The sequence below is a fragment of the Candoia aspera genome, chromosome 2 (genome assembly GCF_035149785.1).
Source record: "Candoia aspera isolate rCanAsp1 chromosome 2, rCanAsp1.hap2, whole genome shotgun sequence".
Lineage (NCBI taxonomy): Eukaryota > Metazoa > Chordata > Lepidosauria > Squamata > Boidae > Candoia > Candoia aspera.
The window spans coordinates 71464245-71488097 of NC_086154.1; the positions used below are offsets into that span (position 1 = coordinate 71464245).

At 39.8% G+C, this 23853-nt stretch overlaps 1 protein-coding gene across 1 annotated transcript; it reads left to right on the top strand.

The window, feature by feature from the left end:
• The first annotated feature begins 8458 nt into the window (after positions 1–8458).
• On the top strand, positions 8459–20104 carry ATOX1 (antioxidant 1 copper chaperone). Its single transcript, XM_063292171.1, has 4 exons — positions 8459–8683; positions 14782–14857; positions 16267–16438; positions 19866–20104. Exons 1-3 carry the CDS (start codon positions 8474–8476, stop codon positions 16389–16391), a joined length of 411 nt encoding a protein of 136 aa, XP_063148241.1. The 5' UTR covers positions 8459–8473; the 3' UTR covers positions 16392–16438; positions 19866–20104.
• Positions 20105–23853: the final 3749 nt, after the last annotated feature.

Genomic DNA, 23853 nt, shown 5'->3' on the forward strand with positions numbered 1-23853 from the left:
TCCATTAAAAATGTAGAGTTGCCTAAATTAATAATGAATGGATATAATTTCATTATTTGGCTGTTCCAGTCATCTGAGAATTATAACTCATATGACTACATATTTCTTGTAGTCTGGACTACATATTATAATAATCTAGAAAATATATAGCCTAACACACAGCTAAATCAACAGCTTTAAAAAAAAATTAAAGTGCATATTATTAAATTGCCTTGTCTTCAAATATTTCAAGAATTCCAAAGATAATTTTCCAGTTCAGCTTTTAATGTAAGTAGATTCAAAATACATTTAATGTGTTTAATGATTTTTAATGAAATAATTTAGTTCAAATGTTCTTAGCTTAGTAAAACGTTTAAGATATCTATACTGTAATTTCTTAGTTAAACATTTAAGATATGCATACTATACAACATATAACACAACCATGGAGTATTTTTTAACAAACTAAAAAAAATTGTTTCCTTTATTAAGTATTAAAGTCAAATGAACATGCTAAATAAGATCCCAAGAAATTTTGTATCTTATTTATTTATTTATTTAACAAATTTATATGGCTGCCCAACTCACCCAGGGTGACGCCGGGTGGCTTACCAAATTAAATGTTCCATGTTAAGAATAGTTCATAATATATTCTAGGTGGTTAAGCTAAACCTCACAATTTGGAGAATGAATATAATTGGCAAATCAATAAAGAATGTGGAAGTTTGAAATGTCATTCATTAATTACTGGAGTCTACACTGAGCAGCTAGCACTGGATGTATTGCTCTTTTGATATATTACGGTTAATGTTTTTGAATAATAGCATCCAGTTTTTCTTTCTTTAGGTGTAATTAAATGTAATTATAGGTTTCCATTATGCTACAGTACAAATGAAAACACCAGTTATAAAAACAGCTAAACCAATAGTTGAAACCAGAACCTAACTGAATTCAATAAATAGTTCTAGGTTTTTTTTAAAAAAAGCTTATTTGTTTAAAAAAAAACCAAGTTTGCCAGCATGCAAACTTCTATTTAAGTTATTTGTAGCACTTGTATTTCAGATCCCACAAAGCTTAATACATCATAGAATTATTTCTGATAACACTGGCAGAAGTCACGGTTGGCTCCCGCAGGTGATTAAAACTCCAAAGTTAGCAGTGGACCCATTGCCTTAAAATATCACCTTTTCTGTTTTGCACATTGTAAACAGAGGGTCATGTTAGTCTATGGTAACAAAAATAAGGAGGAGCCTGGTAGCACCTTTCCCAACTAACAAATTTTATTAAAAGGTGGTTGAAAAATATGCTACCAGACTCCTGTCTTGCACAGACATCCAAAGTTATTGCATGCAGTCAAAGAGAATGACGTGGGCATACTCTGACTTTTCCTTGAATGGAATCATGCTTAAACATCCCCAAAACTAGCAATGGCAGAAAAGAGGCGGAAGAAGCAGCAGCAGCAAATCCACATCTTAAACACAACAGCTGTTTGGATTTGCTGTTTTTCCTCTTATTTTCCAGCATTTTTGTGGTGGTGGTTATTTTTGAAGTAAAGAAAGAGACAAGTACCTTTTGGTTTCTCAGTTACTTCATCCCTACTTAGCACTGCTAGAGAATTAATTGATCTAATAATATTAAGAACTACTTTACCCTCTTCCTTCCCCATCAAAAATCTTTTGATGATGGTTGGCTGGTTTGTTTTCAGCAAAACACAGACACATACACCTCCATTACAGTATGTTCTGAAAACCAACATTGAAGATTCTGTGTTTGTTTCACAAATGAAAAGTTTCAAATAACAAAACAGCTATCTAGTCCTTAACAATTCCACAATAGCATCATATCAGATTTCTAACCAGAAAGGAAATGCTTTTATCATTCCCAGACATGGTTTCCCCCCCCTCCTTTTTCATAAACTATTGCTGATTTTCAGTTGAAACTGAAGCTCTATAAAAGGCGAGAAAAAGAAAAAAAACATTTACCAGCAAAGTCACTTTCATTGTCCTAATTCTATGTCAATTCCTTATAAGAAGGAGCTTCTAACATTTCAAATATATATAAAGCTGTTTCTTTCCATCACGGAAGAGCTATAAAAATATCTATCAATTTGGGATATCAGGAGCACATAAACAATTGTATTTTGATTTGGTTTAAAAAAAAATCCCAGAATTTTTCAATGTTTCATCCTATGGTGGCTATCAGTCCAAAAGAATGAATATAACATCAACCAATCAAATAAAAGTTGTATATGTCAATGTATGCATAAAATTAATGTAAACAGAAAAGGGTATTTCATCCTAGTGGGATGTGCATAACAGCTTCTTCTACTACCTCTGTGTAATTGATGGGAAAATTCCAAACTTCTGTACTCTCTTCTTATGTTTCTTCATCTTTAAACCAAACCTGCACTGAATTTATATATCATGCCAAGATTTCTTGAATAAGCCACTATAGCTTTAAGCAAAACCAAACAAGCCCTATTTTCATCTGTCTGGACCTCAGAAGCATGCCTTCTTTGTAGCACAGCCTGCCCTCTGGAATGAGGTTCCCCCTGCAATTCAAATGGCTCCCACCCTGATGGTGTTTTGAAGGGCCTTAAAGGCCTGGCTAAGCGCAAAGAAATCTCATTTTGACTTAAGCTGATGGCCTTGTTTGTACAATATTGTATGATAGTGTGGGTATGGCTTTGGCTTAGCTAATCTTGCTGGTAAACCATGGTTTAATGTGCTGTGTCAGCATAGCTGCAGAATGAGGCAGATACTAAATGGGAGCACCAATAGCTATCTCCTTCAGGTCCACCTGCACTTCACAAATGCTGTGCTGATACAGTACACTAATTTATGACTTGTTTAACTATGACTCCCTGAATTAATCCAACTGCATAATACACTAAACCACAAACAAACCATATTTTAGTCTTATATGTTGTGTAAAGCCAACCAGCCTGTCTTGTACTTCCTGATCTGGCCAGGAGTTTTTGGGTAGACTGGGGTATGTTAATGTATCATCAGTACCAAAGTCTGATTCAGTTAAGTCTCCACTTAGCCTCTGGAGGCACTATTTTTTTCTTTTACTCAGATACCAAAGTGCATAGGCTGCTGAGTAACTGCTGAGGAGCAGAAAATAGAAAACCTGTGAGGGGCAGGTAAAAACCTGCTCAGGCCACTGTAAAATTTAATGACATGATGCAGTTATATTAACTGTATTTGATATTTTTAGGCTGTTGCAGTTGCTAGTTTGCCTTTTTTTTTACGGTATGGTTTTATACAATTGTGTAAGTAATACTGGGTATAAAAATAAAGGAGACATGTAATATAAAGATCTAAAGCAGCATTAGGGCCATAAAAACAAGCACATGTATTTAAAATGAAATTGTACCACATTCACCAAGATCTACGTTTCAATAAATATGCTTCACATAACTCTGGGGAAAGCATGTCCCAGAGCAAGGCTCTCTGCAGTGTCACACATTGAAAAAGGGTGAGCTTGGATCACCCAGTGATGTCCACCAATTTGAATCTAGTGACTGTCCCTGCAGATATTCCATACCACTACCTAAGTCCCATGGAGGAGACATCAGACTCTTTCATGGTATTTGGACTGGACTGGCATGGGCAGTTTTGGAAAGGTACCTCTGTAAAGGGCTCCACAGGTAATTACCAGCACTTTGAATTGGGCCCTATTTTTAATCAGTACAGGAATCTCAAGATCTGTAATATTGTGCAATGGCTGGATTTGCCTACCAGCAGTCTGGCTGGGCATTCTGCAACTTCTGAATCTTCTTCAAAGGCTTCCTCACATACAGTGCACTACATTGCATTACAGATTCAGGTGAGAGTGGAACCATCACAGAATGGTTCTCCAGACTCACAGCTTTTACAAATGGTCTAACAACATGGTTAGTACTACTGATTGCCACAAAGAGGTCAAAAGAAGCCAGGAAGGACATGGATTCATACCCTAAAGAATCTTATCCACTTCCTTGGGTTCTACAAGCTCCAAAAACTCTCAGATAATACTACAAGACCTCACCCTGCTCCTCTTGAGTCTTCTGAGTAAAAGAGAGAGGGCTGGATTACAGCTGGCACGTTATGCTGCTGTCTCTAGCCAACATGCAGCCCAAACCTCTACATGTCTATATATTCAGAAATTTATTTATTTATATATATATATATATATATATATATATATATATATATATATATATTTCAAATTTCTATCACTGCCCATCTCTCCCAAAAAAGGGGACTCTGGGAGGTTATAAATAGAAATATATTTATTCTGTGGTGCTTATTCTCATACAGTATTAGAGTGCAAAGACTGCAGCCATAGGAGATACGGTAGGACTGCAGCCTTAAATTGTAGGACAGCAAAAGAACAGTTCTTGGAAGGTTATTTTGAATCCTGCTCACTTTCTTGCTACTGAAACCTGAAATGGTGCTCACACAACTGCAATCTAAAATCAGTCACGCTAAATATATGTACCAGGAGAAACCCTGCAGAGCACGACGAAGTGTGGAATTGTTGCATGCTAAAATTTCATAAAAGTACTTAGGACTCGCAGCCTAATGGTGCAATCCTAAACACATCTACTCAGCACTGAATCCTATTGAGTTTGTTGTTGTTGTTTATTCGCTTAGTCGCTTCCAACTCTTCGTGACTTCATGGACCAGCCCACGCCAGAGCTTCCTGTCAGTCATCAATACCCCCAGCTCCCCCAGGGATGGGTCCGCCACCTCTAGAATATCATCCATCCACCTTGCCCTTGGTCGGCCCCTCTTCCTTTTGCCTTCCACTCTCCCTAGCATCAGCATCTTCTCCAGGGTGTCCTGTCTTCTCATTATGTGGCCAAAGTATTTCAGTTTTGCCTTTAATATCATTCCCTCAAGTGAGCAGTCTGGCTTAATTTCCTGGAGGATGGACTGGTTTGATCTTCTTGCAGTCCAAGGCACTCTCAGAATTTTCCTCCAACACCACAGTTCCAAAGCATCGATCTTCCTTCTCTCAGCCTTCCTTATGGTCCAGCTCTCACAGCCATATGTTACTATGGGGAACACCATTGCTTTAACTATGCGGACCTTTGTTGTCAGAGTGATGTCTCTGCTCTTAACTATTTTATCGAGATTTGTCATTGCTGTTCTCCCAAGGATTAAGCGTCTTCTGATTTCCTGACTGCAGTCAGCATCTGCAGTAATCTTCGCACCTAGAAATACAAAGTCTTTCACTGCTTCTACATTTTCTCCCTCTATTTGCCAGTTATCAATCAAGCTGGTTGTCATAATCTTGGTTTTTTTGAGGTTTAGCTGCAAGCCAGCTTTTGCACTTTCTTCGTTCACCTTCATCATAAGGCTCCTCAGTTCCTCTTCGCTTTCAGCCATCAAAGTGGTATCATCTGCATATCTGAGATTGTTAATGTTTCTTCCAGAGATTTTAACTCCAGCCTTGGATTCCTCAAGCCCAGCATGTCGCATGATGTGTTCTGAGTACAAGTTGAATAGGTAGAGTGAGAGTATACAGCCCTGCCATACTCCTTTCCCAATCTTAAACCAGTCTGTTGTTCCGTGGTCTGTTCTTACTGTTGCTACTTGGTCATTATACAGATTCTTCAGGAGGCATACAAGATGACTTGGTATCCCCATACCGCTAAGAACTTGCCACAATTTGTTATGGTCCACACAGTCAAAGGCTTTAGAATAGTCAATAAAACAGAAATAGATGTTTTTCTGAAACTCCCTGCCTTTTTCCATTATCCAGCGGATATTGGCAATTTGGTCCCTAGTTCCTCTGCCTTTTCTAAACCCAGGTTGTACATCTGGCAATTCTCGCTCCATGAATTGCTGAAGTCTACCTTGCAGGATCTTGAGCATTACCTTACTGGCATGTGAAATGAGTGCCACTGTTTGATAGTTTGAACATTCTTTAGTGTTTCCTTTTTTTGGTATAGGGATATAAGTTGATTTTTTCCAATCTAATGGCCATTCTTGTGTTTTCCAAATTTGCTGGCATATAGCATGCATTAACTTGACAGCATCATCTTGCAAGATTTTGAACAGTTCAGCTGGGATGCCATCATCTCCTGCTGCCTTGTTATTAGCAATGCTTCTTAAGGCCCACTCAACCTCACTCTTCAGGATGTCTGGCTCTAGCTCACTGACCACACCGTCAAAGCTATCCCCAATATTGTTATCCTTCCTATACAGGTCTTCCGTATATTCTTGCCACCTTTTCTTGATCTCTTCTTCTTCTGTTAGTCCTTGCCATCTTTGTTTTTGATCATACCCATTTTGGCCTGGAATTTACCTCCGAGGTTTCTAATTTTCTGGAAGAGGTCTCTTGTCCTTCCTATTCTATTGTCTTCTTCCACTTCCGCACATTGCTTGTTTAAAAATAATTCCTTATCTCTTCTGGCTAACCTCTGGAATTTTGCATTTAATTGGGCATATCTCCCCCTATCACTGTTGCCTTTTGCTTTCCTTCTTTCTTGGGCTACTTCTAGCATCTCAGCAGACAGCCATTTTGCCTTCTTGGTTTTCTCTTTCTTTGGGATGTATTTTGTTGCCGCCTCCTGAACAATGTGGTGAACTTCTGTCCATAGTTCTTCCGGGACCCTATCTACTAAGTCCAGTCCCTTAGATCGATTCTTCACCTCCACTGCATATTCCTTAGAAATATTAGTGAGCTCATATCTAGCTGATCTGTCGGTCTTCCCTAATCTCTTTAGTCTGATCCTAAATTGCGCAATAAGAAGTTCGTGATCGGAACTACAGTCAGCTCCAGGTCTTGTTTTTACCGACTGTATAGATTTCTGCCACCTTTGGCTGCAAAGGATGTAGTCAATCTGATTTCAGTGTTGTCCATCTGGGGAAGTCCATGTATAAAGCCGTCTCTTAGGTTGCTGGAAGAGAGTGTTTGTTATGCAGAGTGAGTTGTCTTGGCAAAATTCTATCAGCCTATGTCCTGCTTCATTTTGTTCTCCCAGGCCATGCTTACCTGTAATTCCAGGTTTCATTGACTGCCCACCTTAGCATTCCAGTCTCCTGTGATGAAAATAACATCTCCTTTAGGCGTGTTGTCCAGTAGGTGCTGCAGATCCTCATAGAACTGCTCTACTTCAGCTTCTTCAGCATTTGTGGTTGGGGCGTATATTTGGATCACTGTGATGTTAGATGGCTTGCCCTGAATTCGAATTGAGATCATTCTGTCGTTTTTTGGGTTGTATCCAAGCACTGCTTTAGCCACTTTACTATTAATTATGAAGGCTACTCCATTTCTTCTGTGGTCCTCTTGTCCACAGTAGTAGATCTGGTGGTCATTTGATGTGAAGTGGCCCATTCCAGTCCATTTCAGTTCACTGATGCCCAGAATGTCTATCTTTAATCTTGACATCTCACCAATAACCACATCCAATTTGCCCTGGCTCATAGATCTTACATTCCAGGTTCCAATGGTGTGTTGATCCTTAGAACATCGGATTCGCCATTCACCACCAGCACCGTCGGCCGCTAGCCGTCCTTTCGGCTTTGAGCTAGCTGCGTCATCACGTCTGGGGCTAGTTGAGCTCATCCTCTGTTCCTCCCCAGTAGCATTTTGACCATCTTCCGACCTGGGGGTCTCATCTTCCGATGGTATACCAACATATCTCTGGTTGTACTGATCCATTGAGTTTTCACGGCAAGAATGCTGGGGTGGGTTGCCATTACCTTCCCCAGGGATCGCATTTAGTCTGACCTCTCTGTCATGACCTTCCCGTCTTGGGTGGCCCTTCACGGTTTAGCTCATGGCATCATTGTGGTGCTCAAGCTCCAGCCCCACGACAAGGTAACGATCCTTTGCTGAGGCCTCTTGAGTTTAATTGAGCCTATTTCAGTCTGACTGAATTGGATCTGCCCAAGACGTTTTTCTGCCCCAAACAGGAGGACAAAAGCAAACTATACCCACGTGCAGGTCAAGGCACACTGGTCTAGTGCATACAAGACTGACATCGTACTTTCACTTCAAAAAATTTTCCTCTTTTTGAGCAAGTTCATTTGGAATATTGATAGCACGTTGTGGGCACTCCCACAAAACGGTTGCCCATTACAAAACACCAGTACACCAGAAGGCAAACAAAGCCCTGGGCTTCAGTTGCCCATTTTATTTTTTTAAAATACATCTGCAATATTGTTGGAAATCTAGGTTGCCGCTCTGCAGCGTATTAGCTTCCTATTCTTTCCTTTTTTTTCCTTCGTTTTAATTAAAAGCATCTTTACAAATGAAGTTGCTAAAGGCAAAGAACTTGTAGACACCAAGGAATTTGTCTGAGGGCTTCACGCTTCTGATTTTTTTTTTGGCCTACAAAAGTACTCCAGAAATATGGCCGTTCTGGAAGAGGGCATAAGATGCCTGGCGGCGGCGGCCACTGCTACAGCAATCCAGCCCTCCCTCCTTTCCCGGCCGGGTGCCAGCCAGCTGAGGCACTCCCTCGACCCCCAAAGGAATTTCTCCCTCTGCTGGCATGAAGAACGCACGGCGCCCCGCTGCCTTCTCCTCGCCCTACCAACGGCTGCCTGGTGGCCAGCGACGGCTCAGGAAGGAGGAGCCGGCGTCGGCGGAGGGAGGAGCACGCTCCGGTCTGGTCGGGTGGCCTTTCGCTTTGCGGAGGCTCGAAAAGCGGGCGGCTAGCCGAGGAGCACCAGGGAAGATTTCTGGAGGAGCAGCCATGCCGGTGGGTGTTTGCACATGCTCGGATCCGAGACTCGGGTTGGGGCGGCGAGGGGAAAGGAGGCCGAGCGGAGAGGCAGGCGCCGCAAAGGAAGTTTCCTCTCGGTCCTTCTCTCTGTGTAGCGGCATCAGCCCTCCTGTGCCCGTCTGTTGTTTCCTACCTTTGGGGAAGAAGCTCTTCGCCTTTCGTTGGGAGAGTCCTGTTTATCTCACTCCCGGGTTCGGTCCCCAGCGCCACCCTCGTCTCCCTTGCAAAAGGTCTCCCCAAATCGCGCAATTCCAGTGGGGAGGTTGACCCATCGCGCGATGGCTGGCCCTGGGTGGGAGGATGGGCGAAGGGGGTTGGCACAGCTTTGTCTGTGGTCCTGGGTGGGCTACTTAAGCATTGATTACAAGAGCTGCCTTCTTAGCCTCTCCCAAGACGATGTTCTGCAGATGGGTCGGGGCTCCAAATTCCCTGCCAACGTCCTAATGTCTGGGGGCATCAGTTTGGGAAAGGCTGATGCAGCCTTGGGAAAGGCTGACGCAGCATTTTTTTAAAAAAAGTCTTTTTAACATGCTGCTTTTTATGAGAAATTAGTATTTTGGCCAATGTATTTTGCAGATTTTTTTAAGAACTCATGATGAGATACTACCCCACCCCACTCAAAAAGTGGGAAATTGTGCTTGGCCAAGCTTCTCTCTCTCACAAAATCCTGCACTTTGTTTTTTCTCTCATGCATATGCACTCCACAGGACAGATACATCCATTAATATATGCACACAAGTATGTGTCCCATTTCAGACAATCTTCTCCAACTTGGTACTCTCCAGATGTGTTGCATCCTATCCTGAGAGTTTTAGTCCAACATACCTAGAAGGCCCAAATGACCTGTCATCTGGATTGGGAGAGAAGACCTGGTGTCCTCCAGAAGCATTTGACTATTACTCTTGTAACTTTAATTATTGACTATTATTAATTATTGACTATTTGGGTTGTCATCTATCACATTTGGAGGACAAGGGTTTGTTCATCCTAAATATACTCCCATCCTGATTGTCTATATTCATCGAGGACTCAGAGCAGCAAAACAAAAAATAGTATAAAAAATAAATTTAAAAAATGGTATGTCTTTGCTCTAATTCTATATGAGGTGGTACGTTTTTATTAAGCCTCCTAATTTGGCTACTATCTTGAGCTTCACTAAGGCTATCTGCCAATGAACTGCTCAATTCCAAGTATCATCAGGGTTATCCCAGCCCATTAATGATGTGAGATCTTCTCAACTCCATCTGCTTTTGCAGGTAGTAGTGGCCTTCCAGATAGAACTGTTCTGGATGTGTAAAATGTATATGAGTGTGAAGTGTGTCTCTCTGTGTGTATTTTACTGCAGTTATTAGAAACATGAGAAATATTCCCCCTGCAACAGCCATTTCATGGGTGACAACTGCTGCTGTGTGTAACATAAGCAGCAATCTCTAGCCATGTATGTCACAAAGAATTATGGTGACAACTCCCCTAATTTCTAGCCAGTAGAAATTCTGGCTAGGAGTTCATGAAATTAGAGTCTAGTACATCTGCAAGAGCTTCAGTTTGGAGAATCCTGTATTTGAGTATAATAACATCTCAGTTTGGTAAGCCTGGTGACATAGTTTTAAAAAAAAGAGAAAATGAGCATTTGTAGCAGCATATAAGCTGGATAACTTGCTGGAGTTAATATTGTAATGATGAATTGCAGTTAACCTGTAACTGCATCTGTGTTCCTATGATACTTGCCCTTGGTTAAACTGGGTTTCTGTGTTTGCATGACATGAATCTTAAACTGATTACATGGAATGGCTTTGCACACTTCAGAGAGATACAACCCAGCTAATTACCTTTTTGTCTGTTTCATTCTGCAACTTAGGCTTATATGTTCTTACAGCAGAGGTGGGAAATTTTGAAAGGTAGAAACCACACTTAAACATTTTGCAGAAGAGGGGCAAGAACCACTGTGGATATGGTGAAGACAGATCAAGATTTATTGCGTTTTGTCCCTTGGTTTGTGGGTAGGAAATTTTAAGCTCCAATTTTTTTGTTCGTTTGTTTTTCACTGCTAAGACTGTCTTTGGACTTAAGCTTGTTTGTGCTGCCTGCCTCAAAATAGCAGGAAACCCCACCAATTTTCAGCAGTCAATCCAGTGCTTGCAAAAAGAGTGTGGGACCACAGGTTGCTCACCTGTGCTTTGAGGCATTCATAGTAAAGGGAGCTTTTCATTTCAAGCATGTTGACAAGTAGTAACATCTGAAGATTCTCCAGCCTTCTTGAGTCATTCAAAGATGTAATTATGGCCTGTAACTCTGATCTTTCCCTGTTAGAATAACTTTAGTTGTGTTTTCCTCCATGAGGGCAGAACCCTGTGTAATCAGGTGTTGGGATCCTAGAAAGCACTACAGTTCCTCTTCAGAACTTCTTCCTCAACATTGCTGTTGCAGTTTGTGTTTGGCTGTTTGTAGGCTGTTTGCATATTGCAAAATTAAGCCACTTGCCACCTACATGGAAATGTCCTGGTGCTTAACTGATGCAACAGATGAATGGAGCCTGTTCTAGATAATTTCCTTTCCTCTGTTCTCCTCACTGCCACAATGTCTGGTTCAGATCCATAATCACCACACTAAAAAGTTCATTGTTACAGGAGCAGCAACAGTGAAAAAAGTCTTGATGGGTGGGTAGGAAGGTCCATCCAAGAATTGCAGGTCAGCTCCTTCTGCTGCTCCTGGCTGCTCCAGGGTGTTCCATGTATCTTGCTGCTTTGTCTGGGCTGGGGAAGGAGGCTTGAGATTGTACCAAGGCAACAGAAGGAAGTAAAAGAGTAGCATCACTGTTTGAGACCCTGTGTTCCTCCTCACTGCACTGTGCAGTACTGCAACTGTGGCAACTTCCCAGCTCTGCTCCTCTCCATGTGGGTGCATGGAAGGGCACAGAGGACTGCTTTGTGTTGTCCCCCATCTTTTCTCCATCAGAACTTAAAAACCAGCCACTGTGGCTTTCTTTGCTCTGGATAGAGGATAGGTGAAAGGAGTCATCACCCTTCCTGTGCTGACCCCGCTCCACCGTCTGCATCACGGATCTCACTTTACCTCATGGGAGATGTGGCCCTGAATAGCTTTCACTGTCATACATAGCACTCACTGCCCATTGTAGCTCAAATTCTGGAATAGAAAACTTGACAGAGAGTCTTGTGGCACCTAGAAGATCAAAGAAATACTTCTGATTAACTGGGCTGATGTCCACAAACACTTACCACAAATATGGAGGTACCATAAATATGAGAGTTTTTAGGGTTACTATATGGTACTTTCCTTGATCAGGCTCATTGGGTTGGAAGACACCATTTAAGCTACCAGATGCAGGAAAAGTATCTCTACCAGTTGACTATCCAGCTTCTGATTCAGTCAAACTGCTTTTACCATTAGCAGCTTGCCTTATTTAAGACCATTACTCTGTGTCTTGCATGAAAGACACGGATGAAAGAGGACAAGTCATGGCCATGATAGCCATACAGAAACATGAAGAGTGTTCAATCTTTCCTTAAGTTTCTTCATTTCTTTTAGTCTCTCATGTAGGACTTAGTTTCTATCTCTTAGATCCTCTTTTTTCAGAAATAATTCAAGAAAGAGCCCTACAAGCACAAAACAGAATAGACCAATTGCATTTGCCTCTTTTGCAGCTACATCACATTGGTGGTTCTTATTCTCATAATCCATAAAAAGCATTGCTGAATATTTGTTAACATAACTAAAGATGTTGAAGTGCAAGGCTTGGCAGAGGATGCATGAAATAAAGGCAAACTAAGAGTTTATTCTCATAAAAAATGGAAACTAAAACAGTGGAATTATTTTTCAGAATTTCTGTCAGAACACCTGTGATCATTTCAATCAGTAACTTATGCCTGATATCGTATCCATTGTCCATATTGACTAGGGTAATGATTCTTAAACTGTTTGACCCAATCACCCCCTTTCCCAGTCACAAATAATGTCATTATTCCCACAAAGAAACCAGAATCTGTTGTTTTACATAAATGTCTCAACAACTTGTGTAAACTGGATTTACACAAATTGGATTCTTGACTCACAAACAAGCAGTTACAGTTTGCTCCATTACTCCCAGGTTATGCGCAAATTTCTCCCTTGGAAGTAATTACCCCCAGTTTAAGAACTGCTGGGCTAGGGTAATTAGAGTTACATTCCAGCACATTCATAGAGTGCCTGATTGGGGGAATTATAAACATTTATTCCTGTGAGTTATATCAGGAGTATACTCAGGTTGGTATTATTATTTGGGGATTCAGATTCTTGGGCCTGACAATGAAAATACTAATTGATTCCGTCTTGCACAAAGCTATGTTATGTTTTGTTTTTATGTTATTAACTTTAATATGTTTTTACACATAAGAACAACACCCCCTTTTTTTGTCCAGTCCATCTTTAGGGGAAGCAAGGTAGCCTTTCAGTCATCCTTCCTACTTCTAGTGAAGGTAGAAGTGCGTAGACTCACAGAGATTTTGCCTTGCTCATGGCAGTAAGGCTTGCATCCACTTCTATCCACATGTTCCTTAAGTTGGTCTGATTATGCATTTGGATTCCAGACTTTTCTCCAATTTCACTCTCTGTGAATTGTACTTCCAGTGTTACCAAGAAAAACCGGTTAGTCCTTCTCAGAATGACTCTTATTTCTCTCCTTGCCTCCCTCCCTCTGCAACAAATTCTAGCAAGAGTGCACAAAAAGCCACAGAGGCAATTGGATAATTCTCTGAGGGCTGAGTTGTTTACGAAGAATGCAAGTTGTGCTTCACATATTAAAATGGGTGATCCTTTTGCTTCACATTATCCATTCTTCTTGTACACATTTCTATAGAGATAGTACTGGTGCTAATTTAAGATCTATTCTATATTTTCAGGGCTGTGATCTACCAGACATGCAAAAATATTAGCAGTTTATGACAGTTCTCAAAGATTATGCCTAATAATTTACTTAGATTATACAGCCATCCATTTTCAAATGCTTCCAGATTATATTCTGTAACTGTTACCCTTCCATTATTCCAAGAGTCTCTTGATGTGGCAGTGTATGAAATGCATATATAGATAAATTGGATTTTAATTCCCATAGGTTCCAGGTAGCATAGCTAATGGCCTAGTATTCTTTTGGAGGGGGGGGTGTAACTGTATAATTTTTAAAAAGTTGGATATATAAGGAATAAGAATTCCTTTTCCCCAAATATTTAATATTACATGCCAATTAAATTAATTGCCATGTAATGTTAAATGTTTGGGGGAAAAGAATTAAATTAATTAATGTAGTAGAAAAGATGCAGGACAAAACCCAACACTATCAAGAGGATGGAACAGCTGATTACATGTATATATGTATGTATATATATAAGGATTGTGTTTAGAGTCATATAGTGTGAGTATGAATAACAAGGGGACATGATCAAAGGCATAGCATGGAGAAAGTAGATATAGAGAGGTCTTCCGTGATCATAGAACCCAGGATTAAGCACTAAAACTGAAAGAAACACAAATGGAAATACTTTTTCATTCTCTGGAACTTTCTAACATAAGCTGTCATAATGACTACCCACTTGAGCTGCTTTAAAAGTAGACTGGAATGTCTGGATATATTGTTTGTTCAGGGAGAGAGAAAGACTGGGTTCATCACAGGGAAAATAAAGACAGGTTTTGGACATCAGCCGGCAGCATGAGGTGGTATTGTTTAGGAGAATATAAAGAATCACTGGAAATTCCTATATAAGCATTTTCCGTCTATACTAGCATATAGGTTGTTTCTATTTTTATGAGGCCCACCCCGATTGATTGAATGAATGAATGAATGAAAGAAAATATTTTGCTTAACACTGTATTTTTAAAAACAATACATTTATAATTTGAAGCTAACACTTAAAATTAGAGCAAATTATGTTTGTGTGTTTATGTTCTGTAGAGTGCAGATTTGTGAATCTTCTTAGTTAACACAATATTTAATTGTGCTCTACTTAGAGTCTCCTGCATTGTCCATGCAATTTAGACAATGATGAGTTTCAATAACTGTATCATTTTAATTCTTGTAATTTCAGAAACACGAGTTTTTCGTGGATATGACCTGTGAAGGATGCTCCAATGCTGTTACCCGCGTTCTCAACAAACTGGGAGGTGAGTGAAACTTGGCTGACTCTAATATCTAAACCAGACTTCCCAACCATTCTGGCTTGGAACACTTGGAGCTCATAACCTATCTAGAAAAATCCAGATTGGGAACACAGATCTAGGCAGTGAAGGCTTCTGAAATGGATGCTCATATGAGAGGAAGAGAGTTTTCTTGCTAGAGGGGCAGATCACTATGCACTCCAAGATCAATATCAACTTTATATATAAGCTGATATCCCACCAAAACATTTTTTATAATCCCACCACACTGGAACTACTGTATGTTTTTCCCCCATTGTATGCCACAGTATGTTCATGTTTATGTATTGAATTGATTCCTAAAGGCTGCCTTGCTCCTAGTACGGATAGCTGGCTGAACTAAATAATATTTGTTGAGAAAGCCATGTTGAATTTGCATCCCATGATTTCTAATGAGAGAATGGAGATCCCCACTTCTGATAATCAGATTTCCTCTTCTAGCTTATAACAGATTGTCCTGCAAACTTTATTCTGTTTGCATCATCAAGGACTTGATCCTATGTTTGTTGAATGAATTGGTGATTCTATGTAACTTTTGGTCTCTCTGGGAAAACATCTTAAACTACTACTCTCTTTTAGATCTTACTAGGGCTATACTCTCCTCCTGTCCTAAATGGGAGCTGGTATAAAGTGGCCTTCGCTGAAGATATCCTGCACAGAATGTCCTTCCATGTTCAGAACTGAAAGAAGGCCTTGTGCCTTGGCCTTGTGTTTTTGATTTGGTGAAATGCACCAAGAAGCTGCATGTTACCTGATTTGTATGTGGACATGTATTTATGCTATGATTAAGGTGGACTGAATGGGTGATACGTATAGCTGCTAGTCATAATGCACATTTACAATTTTTGACATACCATCTTTCCTGGTATGTATATGTCCTTTCCAGCAGGAATTGTGTACTGTCTTTATCTTCTCTAAGTAGTATACATAGTTTCTATCAAACTTTGGGAACTGTGTATATCTTCTGTAGCATTTTATAGAGTCCCTGGCCAATCTGCATATTTTCTCCAGAAACACTGGAGAATGTGCATACTTCAGCAGAAGCCCAATAATAATTTTGTACTTTGACCATGCAGTAAGCATGATCTCCAAGTAACCTAGATAATTTGACAAATCAGCTACATGTTACTAGGTCAGTATATTCTGTTTGCAAGCAAAGTTGGGCAACCTTAAATAAATCAATAGCTGTTAAGAATAATCCAACGTTGTTGTGCACATAATATCCGTATATCCATGTAGACATATAAAACAGAAGAGTTTGATACAGTAGTACTGCATAGAAATTAGTATCATTCTAATCAGTCACAGATTTATAATCCTAAAGGTCAGTTTTATTTCAAGAAATGCTGTGCCTGTTATATTCTTTCCTCTCTCAGGTGTTCAGTTTGAAATTGACCTACCCAACAAGAAAGTGAGCATTGATTCCACGCACAATGTTGATACCTTGTTGGACACCCTGAAAAAAACTGGGAAAAATGCCTCTTACCTTGGAGAGAAGTAAACTTTTAGGAAAATGTGACTGATTGGACTCTTTTGCTTTTATGAAAGGTCAGTTGCCAGAAATATTTTTAAAACTGCTCTCTGAGCAGAACTGAGCATGATGTGGAATGTGCTGGAATAGCAGCCTCAGATGTAAATACAATGTATTGACCTGATGTTAATTTTGTGAAGACTATCTCTACTGTCTCCTGCTTCAGATTATCAGAAATCTGAATAAAAGGAGTCACAGATGGCGGAATTAACGTCATATTTTCATGTATTTGGCTCTCTCCTAAGAGTAGAGACTTTGCATCCCCACCAACCCCAGCACAAAAGACACAAAGTTGTATTAGTTATAGTTGGACTTGTGTTGGAGCTGTGAACAGAGAAAGTACCCAGACTAAGTCTGATCCAACAGATTGCTGAGCAGGCAGCTCGGACTGCACATGCCTGGCATTTTAGGAGGAGTTGAATCCATCCAACAACCAGTTTAGTAAGGTGGGGGAGCAAAGAAGCCACTTAATCTGGTGTCCCCTTTCCCCAAAATCTCACAGCATGATCAGTTTTCTTTCCAAATTCTGCCTATGAGCAGAAATGGCTACAGAAGTGTGTATGCAGTACCCATTCATCCCCACTAAGGAGAAGTACTTTGGCCCTATGTTTATTTAATTTTAATTTACTTGTTAAAATACTTTTAGCCCTCCTAATAAGAAGAAGAGCCTTTCAGAGAACTGAAGACTGTGCAGGCATCTTCTCTTCGGTAAAACTGATTTTACACGCTTCTACAGCCAGTTTGGTCTAGTGGTGAAGGCACCTGGCACCAGGAGACTGAGAGTTCTAGTCCTGCCTGAGGCATGAAAGCCGACTGGGTGACTTTGGGCCAGTCACTCTCTCTCAGCCCAACCCACCTCACAGGGTTGTTGTTGTGGGGAAAATAGGAGGAAGAAGGAGTATTAGCTTAAGTTCACCACCTTGAGTTATTTATAAAAATAATAAAGGTGGGATAGAAAATAAATAAACAAACAAACAAACTCCTCTGGCCAAATCAAGTCTCCTTCCATGTCCAACCAAAGCATAAAGGTAATACTTTGGTAAAATCAGTAATAAATGGGCTCTGTCAACATATGAACCTGTCTCATATGGACTGAACAGTATCCTTTTAAAAAGATGAAGCACATCCTTCCTCCCTTGTACTTTTACCTGAAATGGATTGGGCTTTAGGTTACCATTACAGATTTAGCACTTTTCCTCACATGGATTGGAGAAGAAATGAGTGGGGTGTACTAATTATACCTTACCCAAAATATGAACGTTTAATAACATGGAGGCAAAAGGAACCTCATAAAGCTAGGACTTGTCTTTTAATTGTAATTTTTTTCAGCTTTCAGCATTTTGCCCTGAAATCAGTTTTATTTCAATGTAGAAATAGATATGATCTCAGGTCCAGATATATGGAGCTCATAAGCTGTTGAACTTGTGTGTCTGTGTTTATTTCCTGGGACAGAACATGTTGAAAATAAACCTCATGTGCCAACAGAGACTATGGAATTCAAGAAATTTGTAACCCACTGGGCAACCTATGTGCTGTAAAGCAGTGAACTATAGAGAAGTGGTTTTAAGTCAGAAGCATCTTACCTCCCCAAGTCAGGAAGGGGTCCACAAGAAAGACAAAGCAGAGAAGTTGGGAAGAGCTGACAGATTCCAATCAAGTGCACTAAGACAAAGATGACTGAGTATTTCAGATGCTGGAATTAGAATGAGTGGTTTGGATTTAGGACTCAAAATAAAATAAAATAATATTTTGCACTAGTGAGCACTCTTTCATCTGGATTAAATTGTTCGGTTTGAGCTTACTGTCTCAACTCTGTTAAGTTTCCTTCATTACCTTACTGATGGAGCAGTGTTGCAGTTTTTATGTCCTTAAAGCCTAAATTAATGTAGGTAAAGGTAAAGGTTTCCCTTGACATTAAGTCCAGTTGTGTCCGACTCTAGGGGGCGGTGCTCATCTCCGTTTCAAAGCCGAAGAGCCGGCGTTTGTCCGAAGACAATTCCGTGGTCATGTGGCCGGCATGACTACACGGAATGCCGTTACCTGCCCGCCGAAGCGGTGCCTATTAATCTACTCACATTTGCATGTTTTCAAACTGCTAGGTTGGCAGGAGCTGGGACTAGCAACGGGAGCTCACCCCGTCACATGGATTCGAACCGCCGACCTTCCGATCGGCAAGCTCAGCAGCTCAGCGGTTTAACCCGCAGTGCCACCGCATCCCTTAAATTAATGTATGGCTATAATTTATTTATTCTATTTGAGGACCTCCCCACTCCCCAATAGCAACAGGGTATACAATGTGGTAAAAAGAACCAGCAAATAATAAGAACAGTAACATAAAACCAAACATATATACTAAGATGAACTCACACAGTCGGATAGGATCAAAGGCATGGTAGAACAAAACTGTCTTAACAGCCTTGTGAACAGCGAGGAGGGAAGGGGCTACATGTACCTCTCATGCATGTCCTACAGCATGGGAACCACTGCAGAGGCAGCCTGTATCCCAAATCCCATGAACCTCTCATGGTAGAATGACTCTTAGCAGGCCTTCTTGAAATGATTGGACTGGATGGGTAGAATCAATTTTTGCAACGCAGTGCCTGATGCTTCCCAACACTACACCATTATTGGGCTTTGTAGGTAAAAGCCCCTTGAATGGGGCCTGGAAGCCTAGGTAAGCAGTGCAGCAACTTCAAAATTGTTGTTTTCTGTAGGTGTGTTGTCCTGCCAGCAGTCTGGCTACTACATTCTGCACCAAGTTATTTCCAAAGGCTACCCCATATAGAGCACACTCTAGTAGTCCAAACGAATAATAACAGAATGCCTGTAACTATGTAGGCTTTTTGTTTCTATCTTGGATTTTTTTTACAGAGAAATCAGTAAGATCCACTGCTGTGAAGCATGCTCTTTTTTTCTTTTTTTTTGAAGGATTGCAGGAATGTGGATTGGGGTGCTGGTGGTGGTAGAAGTAATCTATTAAGTGGGTTACAAGCCACAAGACATGCTTTCCATCTGCACTGAGCTTTGATAGCTACCATATTGAGGTAGCCTAAAGTAAAGGATGAAGACTTCAAGTTTTAAAACTAAAGTCAGAAATAGTGACATTCAAAATACAGTATAAGAGTTTGAAATTGTTTTGAAAAAATTCTGAGAAGTTCCAGCCTGAGTTGAGTACAGTTCATTTGGATCTCAATAGAGAATGGTTTCCAGTTCCACCAAAGGATGTTAGACTATTAAGCAACTTCAAGAGGATTGTATTAACACCAATTACAGTACTGCTATTACGATAAATCACTGTGCTCATTTTGTATCCATTTACTGTGAATATATGGGCATTTTAAATTCTGATAATGTATCACAAATTTGCTTAAAGTGGATGTGCTGTGTAATTCCACCAGCAGATGGAGATGGTGTCTAACTCTTTTACTTCCCTTGATTTTCCAGCAATGCTTTTAACATGGCTTCAGTAGGGAGGTGATTCCTTACACCTCTCTTGATCCTCTTCCTTTGACTGCAGTTGCCCAGCCCGATGTTGGAAAAGAAAGAAAGGTTTTTTCACTGGGGAAAAGGACTAAGAGAAAATGTGACCCCAGATGGCTCAAGTCTCCTACAAATGTAACGCTTATGCATTCTTCTTTTATGATCTTGTAATAAAGCAAGGAGCTGTTCCTATTTTCAAGTAACGTCATGACTGTGTGAATTTCTTCAGAAGCAACCAGTGGCTTTTAAAAGTATCAATCTGGTTCATTCCGATTCACCTAAATTCTAAAGCAGCCCTTTCCAAAGTCATGCCCACCAAATGGCCATAATGCTGGAGATGATGAAAGTGTAGTCTAATATTCCTGAGAATCTCAGACTGCAGAACAATATGCAAAGGAATGACCTGAGGTGTCCTGAGCTACACTTTTGGATGCCGGTAGATAGATGAGTCTTAGCCCCAAGCAGCATGTGATAGTGGCCTGAAATCAGAGAGGCCCTAGATTTGAGAGAGAGAGAGAGATTTGTACAGACAGACATACCAATAACTTTATAAAAAGAGCAGAAAAGGAATCGGAAATTGTAAGCCAAACAAATCAAAGACTTGAGATAAGAAAAAGAAAAGGAAACATGGCTATTACCAACATGATTCATTATACACTTTCACCATGTCCATTTGCCTTTCATTTTTTCAGCTTCTCACCCTTCTCTTTTTGAGGACTGCCATCTTGGATTTCCTCTTCCTCCCAACCCATTCACTCTTCCTTCATCAATTTGTTTTGCAATTCAGTCCTCATTCTCTCTATATGATCAAAATCCCTCAATGTACTTCTTTCATATAGGTTGTCTGGTCCACATTCAGCATCCATTTTTGTTTTACCTCACACTCTTAAGTACCCCATTTCTATTGTATTCAGCTTGCTTTCATGCTTTTCCTGACAATAAAAATCTCTTTCTTCCATATAACAAATTGGACAGAAGCATGTTTTTATACCTAGCTATTTTCATTTCTTTTGACAAACATTCCTCACAACAGACCACATACCAATCACTACCTTTTACCAACGTGTGCATGTTTTAAAATTTCTCCATTTTCCTGACTTAGGGAAACGTTCTATCAAGCCTCATATACTTGCTCTATTTCTTAATGTATTTATTGCCCCACTTGCAAGTGCCCTCTACCTTCAAACATAGCTACTGTGGTGTATAATGCACTGATTTTCATATACATACTCCTTGTAACTACCTAACATTTGTTGCATATCTTCTAGGTTCTCTGCTAGCAGCAGCATTTGCATAAAAAACTATGTGTACTGTACATTCATGCGTCCAATGAATATCTCTTTAAGCATCCCTGATACATTTATCCATAAATGCATTAAACAGCCAAGGGAGTCACTGCACATCTCTATACTTTCTGCTCAACTCTGATTAATTGAGTATTCCATTTGTTCTCCAGCATACTTCATACTTTACATATCATATGACACTCTTACCACATTCAGCAACCAACCTTCAACTTCATATTTGTAAAAAATAGTCCATAATTCAAGTTCATTAACTTTATCATATGTTTCTGTAAACCAAAAACATACATTAAATATGCTCACATACATAAATTTCTCAATAACTTGCTGAAAAGTAAAATCTGGTCCACACATACCCTGCCTGGCATAAAACTGCAATGAATTTCCCAAATTTTATTGTTACATTTTGTACGTTTTCAATTAGAATTCTACCAAACACCTTCCCTGGCACATTAACAAATTGAGCCCAGGTAATTTTTACATTCACTCTCACTACCCTTCCCTTTCTATAGGCAATAGTGCCATCCTTCCTTCGTTCCACCCATCTATTTCTGCAAATTATATAACCATCCATCTCACAACAGCAACTCTGGGTGGCTTGCAAACAATGCAATAATACAAAACAAACAATTAGCCACAGATGCAATTGTCAAACATGTGTTAAGCAAGTTGCATAAGCAAACCACATTCTTTTTTTTAACATTTCACCATTTTAATATCTACACTTGCTGCCTTACCATTTTTAATATTCTCAGCATTTTTCCTTTTCCTCAACTTTTGGTTGGACATAAACATTTATAGTCTTCAATGTTTTAAGATCCCTCTGTCATTCCCTTAAAAATCTCTAAAATACTCCTTGCACACACGAGCAAAGTCAGACCCCTGACAATAGCATGTTTTAGGTTTTGCGGATAGCCAGGTTCTTCAGGCAGAGCCAGGAAAACTGAGTTTGTATCTTTCCTCTCACTGCATTGAAAATACTGGGACTTAAGTACCTAATGAAGAATTGAACTTCTATTGGTTCTTTTTTAATACAACCTGAGTGCACAATTGGGATTTATGAATGGGCATTTCTCTCAATTTTTTAAAATATACATATGCCTTTTTAGTTCAGTAGCCAACCAACAGTTTCCTGGGCACAAAGCTGTTTTAACATGAACCTAGTTGTAAGCAGAAATGTGGCCAGGATTGCAGCTGATGCCTCTTAATCCTTTGCAATGGTCAAAAGGGAGGGAGGAGTTAAACAAAGAAGTCTAAGCATTCATATTTTCAACATCCACACTCAAGAAGGATACCAAATTATGTCTCCTTAATCTTCAGTTCTCTGAATGAAGCTTAACATAAGTATAACATTTTCTAAGCTTTTATTATCAAGAAATGCCAGCTCAAAGGAATTATTTTCCTGGGATTTCTATCACACCTACAGTACATTCCAAATATACCACATTTCTCAAGGTTTTCAATTTAATTTTATTTAAACTGTATTGTTTAGAGCAAGCTCCTAAATTTATCACTGCAGGGTTATGAGAAATACCAATCCTCTTTGAAATGCTAGTGGTTCATGGCCCTGCAATGTTTGAGAAGCCCTGTCTTTTTATCATGGTTATGACTTGCTGTGGTTTTTTAAAATCTTTGTTGAAATAATACAGCTTTTAAAAATATGGATTGGTATGTACTGATTAATTTAGTATTTCTCATTTTGGAGAGCTAACAGGATAAATTATTGTTAGAACCAGCTGTTTCTTATTTAGATAATACAACTCCTGGCTTCCCTTAATATATTCATCAACTCCCTGAGATCATCTACCTTCAGTCAGATCTACAACATCCTTCCTTTTCTCTTAGTTTCACAGACAATTAACATATCTATTTATTTTTCATTCATTTGGTAATTCATGCCCTTCACTATTTACTACTCTTATATTGCAAGTCTCAGTCTTCCATATATCATAGTCATCAAGAGATGGGCCCATAGATATTCACCTCCACCTCCCATCAGGGCTTTAGACAATTCAGGTTTTCACATAATGCTTTCAGCAAGATAGAGAAGGTATAGTCTAGGTTACCCACCATAGTTTTACCCATACTTCAGGCAGCACTTCTTGCTACTAATAAGGACAGTACTGGTCAATTTAGCAAGATTTGAATCTTTCACTATTATGTGTATCAATTACTGAATAGTCTTAGGAAAAGATCAAGTGTGCACAGGGAGGTCTGTTCTTCCATTCAAGTTATATTCTGAGTTGGAGTAAGGGAGAACTTCCATCCAGTCATGATCTGTCACATTCCATACCTCACCCAGTTTCTTCCCCCTCAACTTCCCCCTCTTTTCCAAGCATTCTGCCTCATGGACATAGAAAACTATTTTGCAAAACTTCAGGTGATCTAACATTACTTCTGTAGATTTTGGATTTGTTTTCTTCTGGCCAGCAAAGCTACTGCTGCTTTTTTCTTTGAAACTTAACAATATTATTGCAAGACTAAGAGGGCAATTTGTATGGCACACACAGCACTTGTCTCCAACTTTTGCCAGTGGTCGCCAATCCCCAACCCGATATCTTCTTACCTAAAATGGGTGCCTTATTCTACTTGTAGGGCTAGCTGAGCCTCTGAGTTGAAGAGTGGGAAACAGCATAACTAGATTTTTC

Bases quoted from the DNA above. Each gene is read 5' to 3' on its own strand.
- ATOX1 (XM_063292171.1), top strand. From the start codon at position 8,474: ATGAAGAACGCACGGCGCCCCGCTGCCTTCTCCTCGCCCTACCAACGG. The intron at 8,684-14,781 runs GTGGGTGTTTGC...TTGTAATTTCAG, and splicing joins CTGGAGGAGCAGCCATGCCG to AAACACGAGTTTTTCGTGGA. The intron at 14,858-16,266 runs GTGAGTGAAACT...TTCCTCTCTCAG, and splicing joins CGTTCTCAACAAACTGGGAG to GTGTTCAGTTTGAAATTGAC.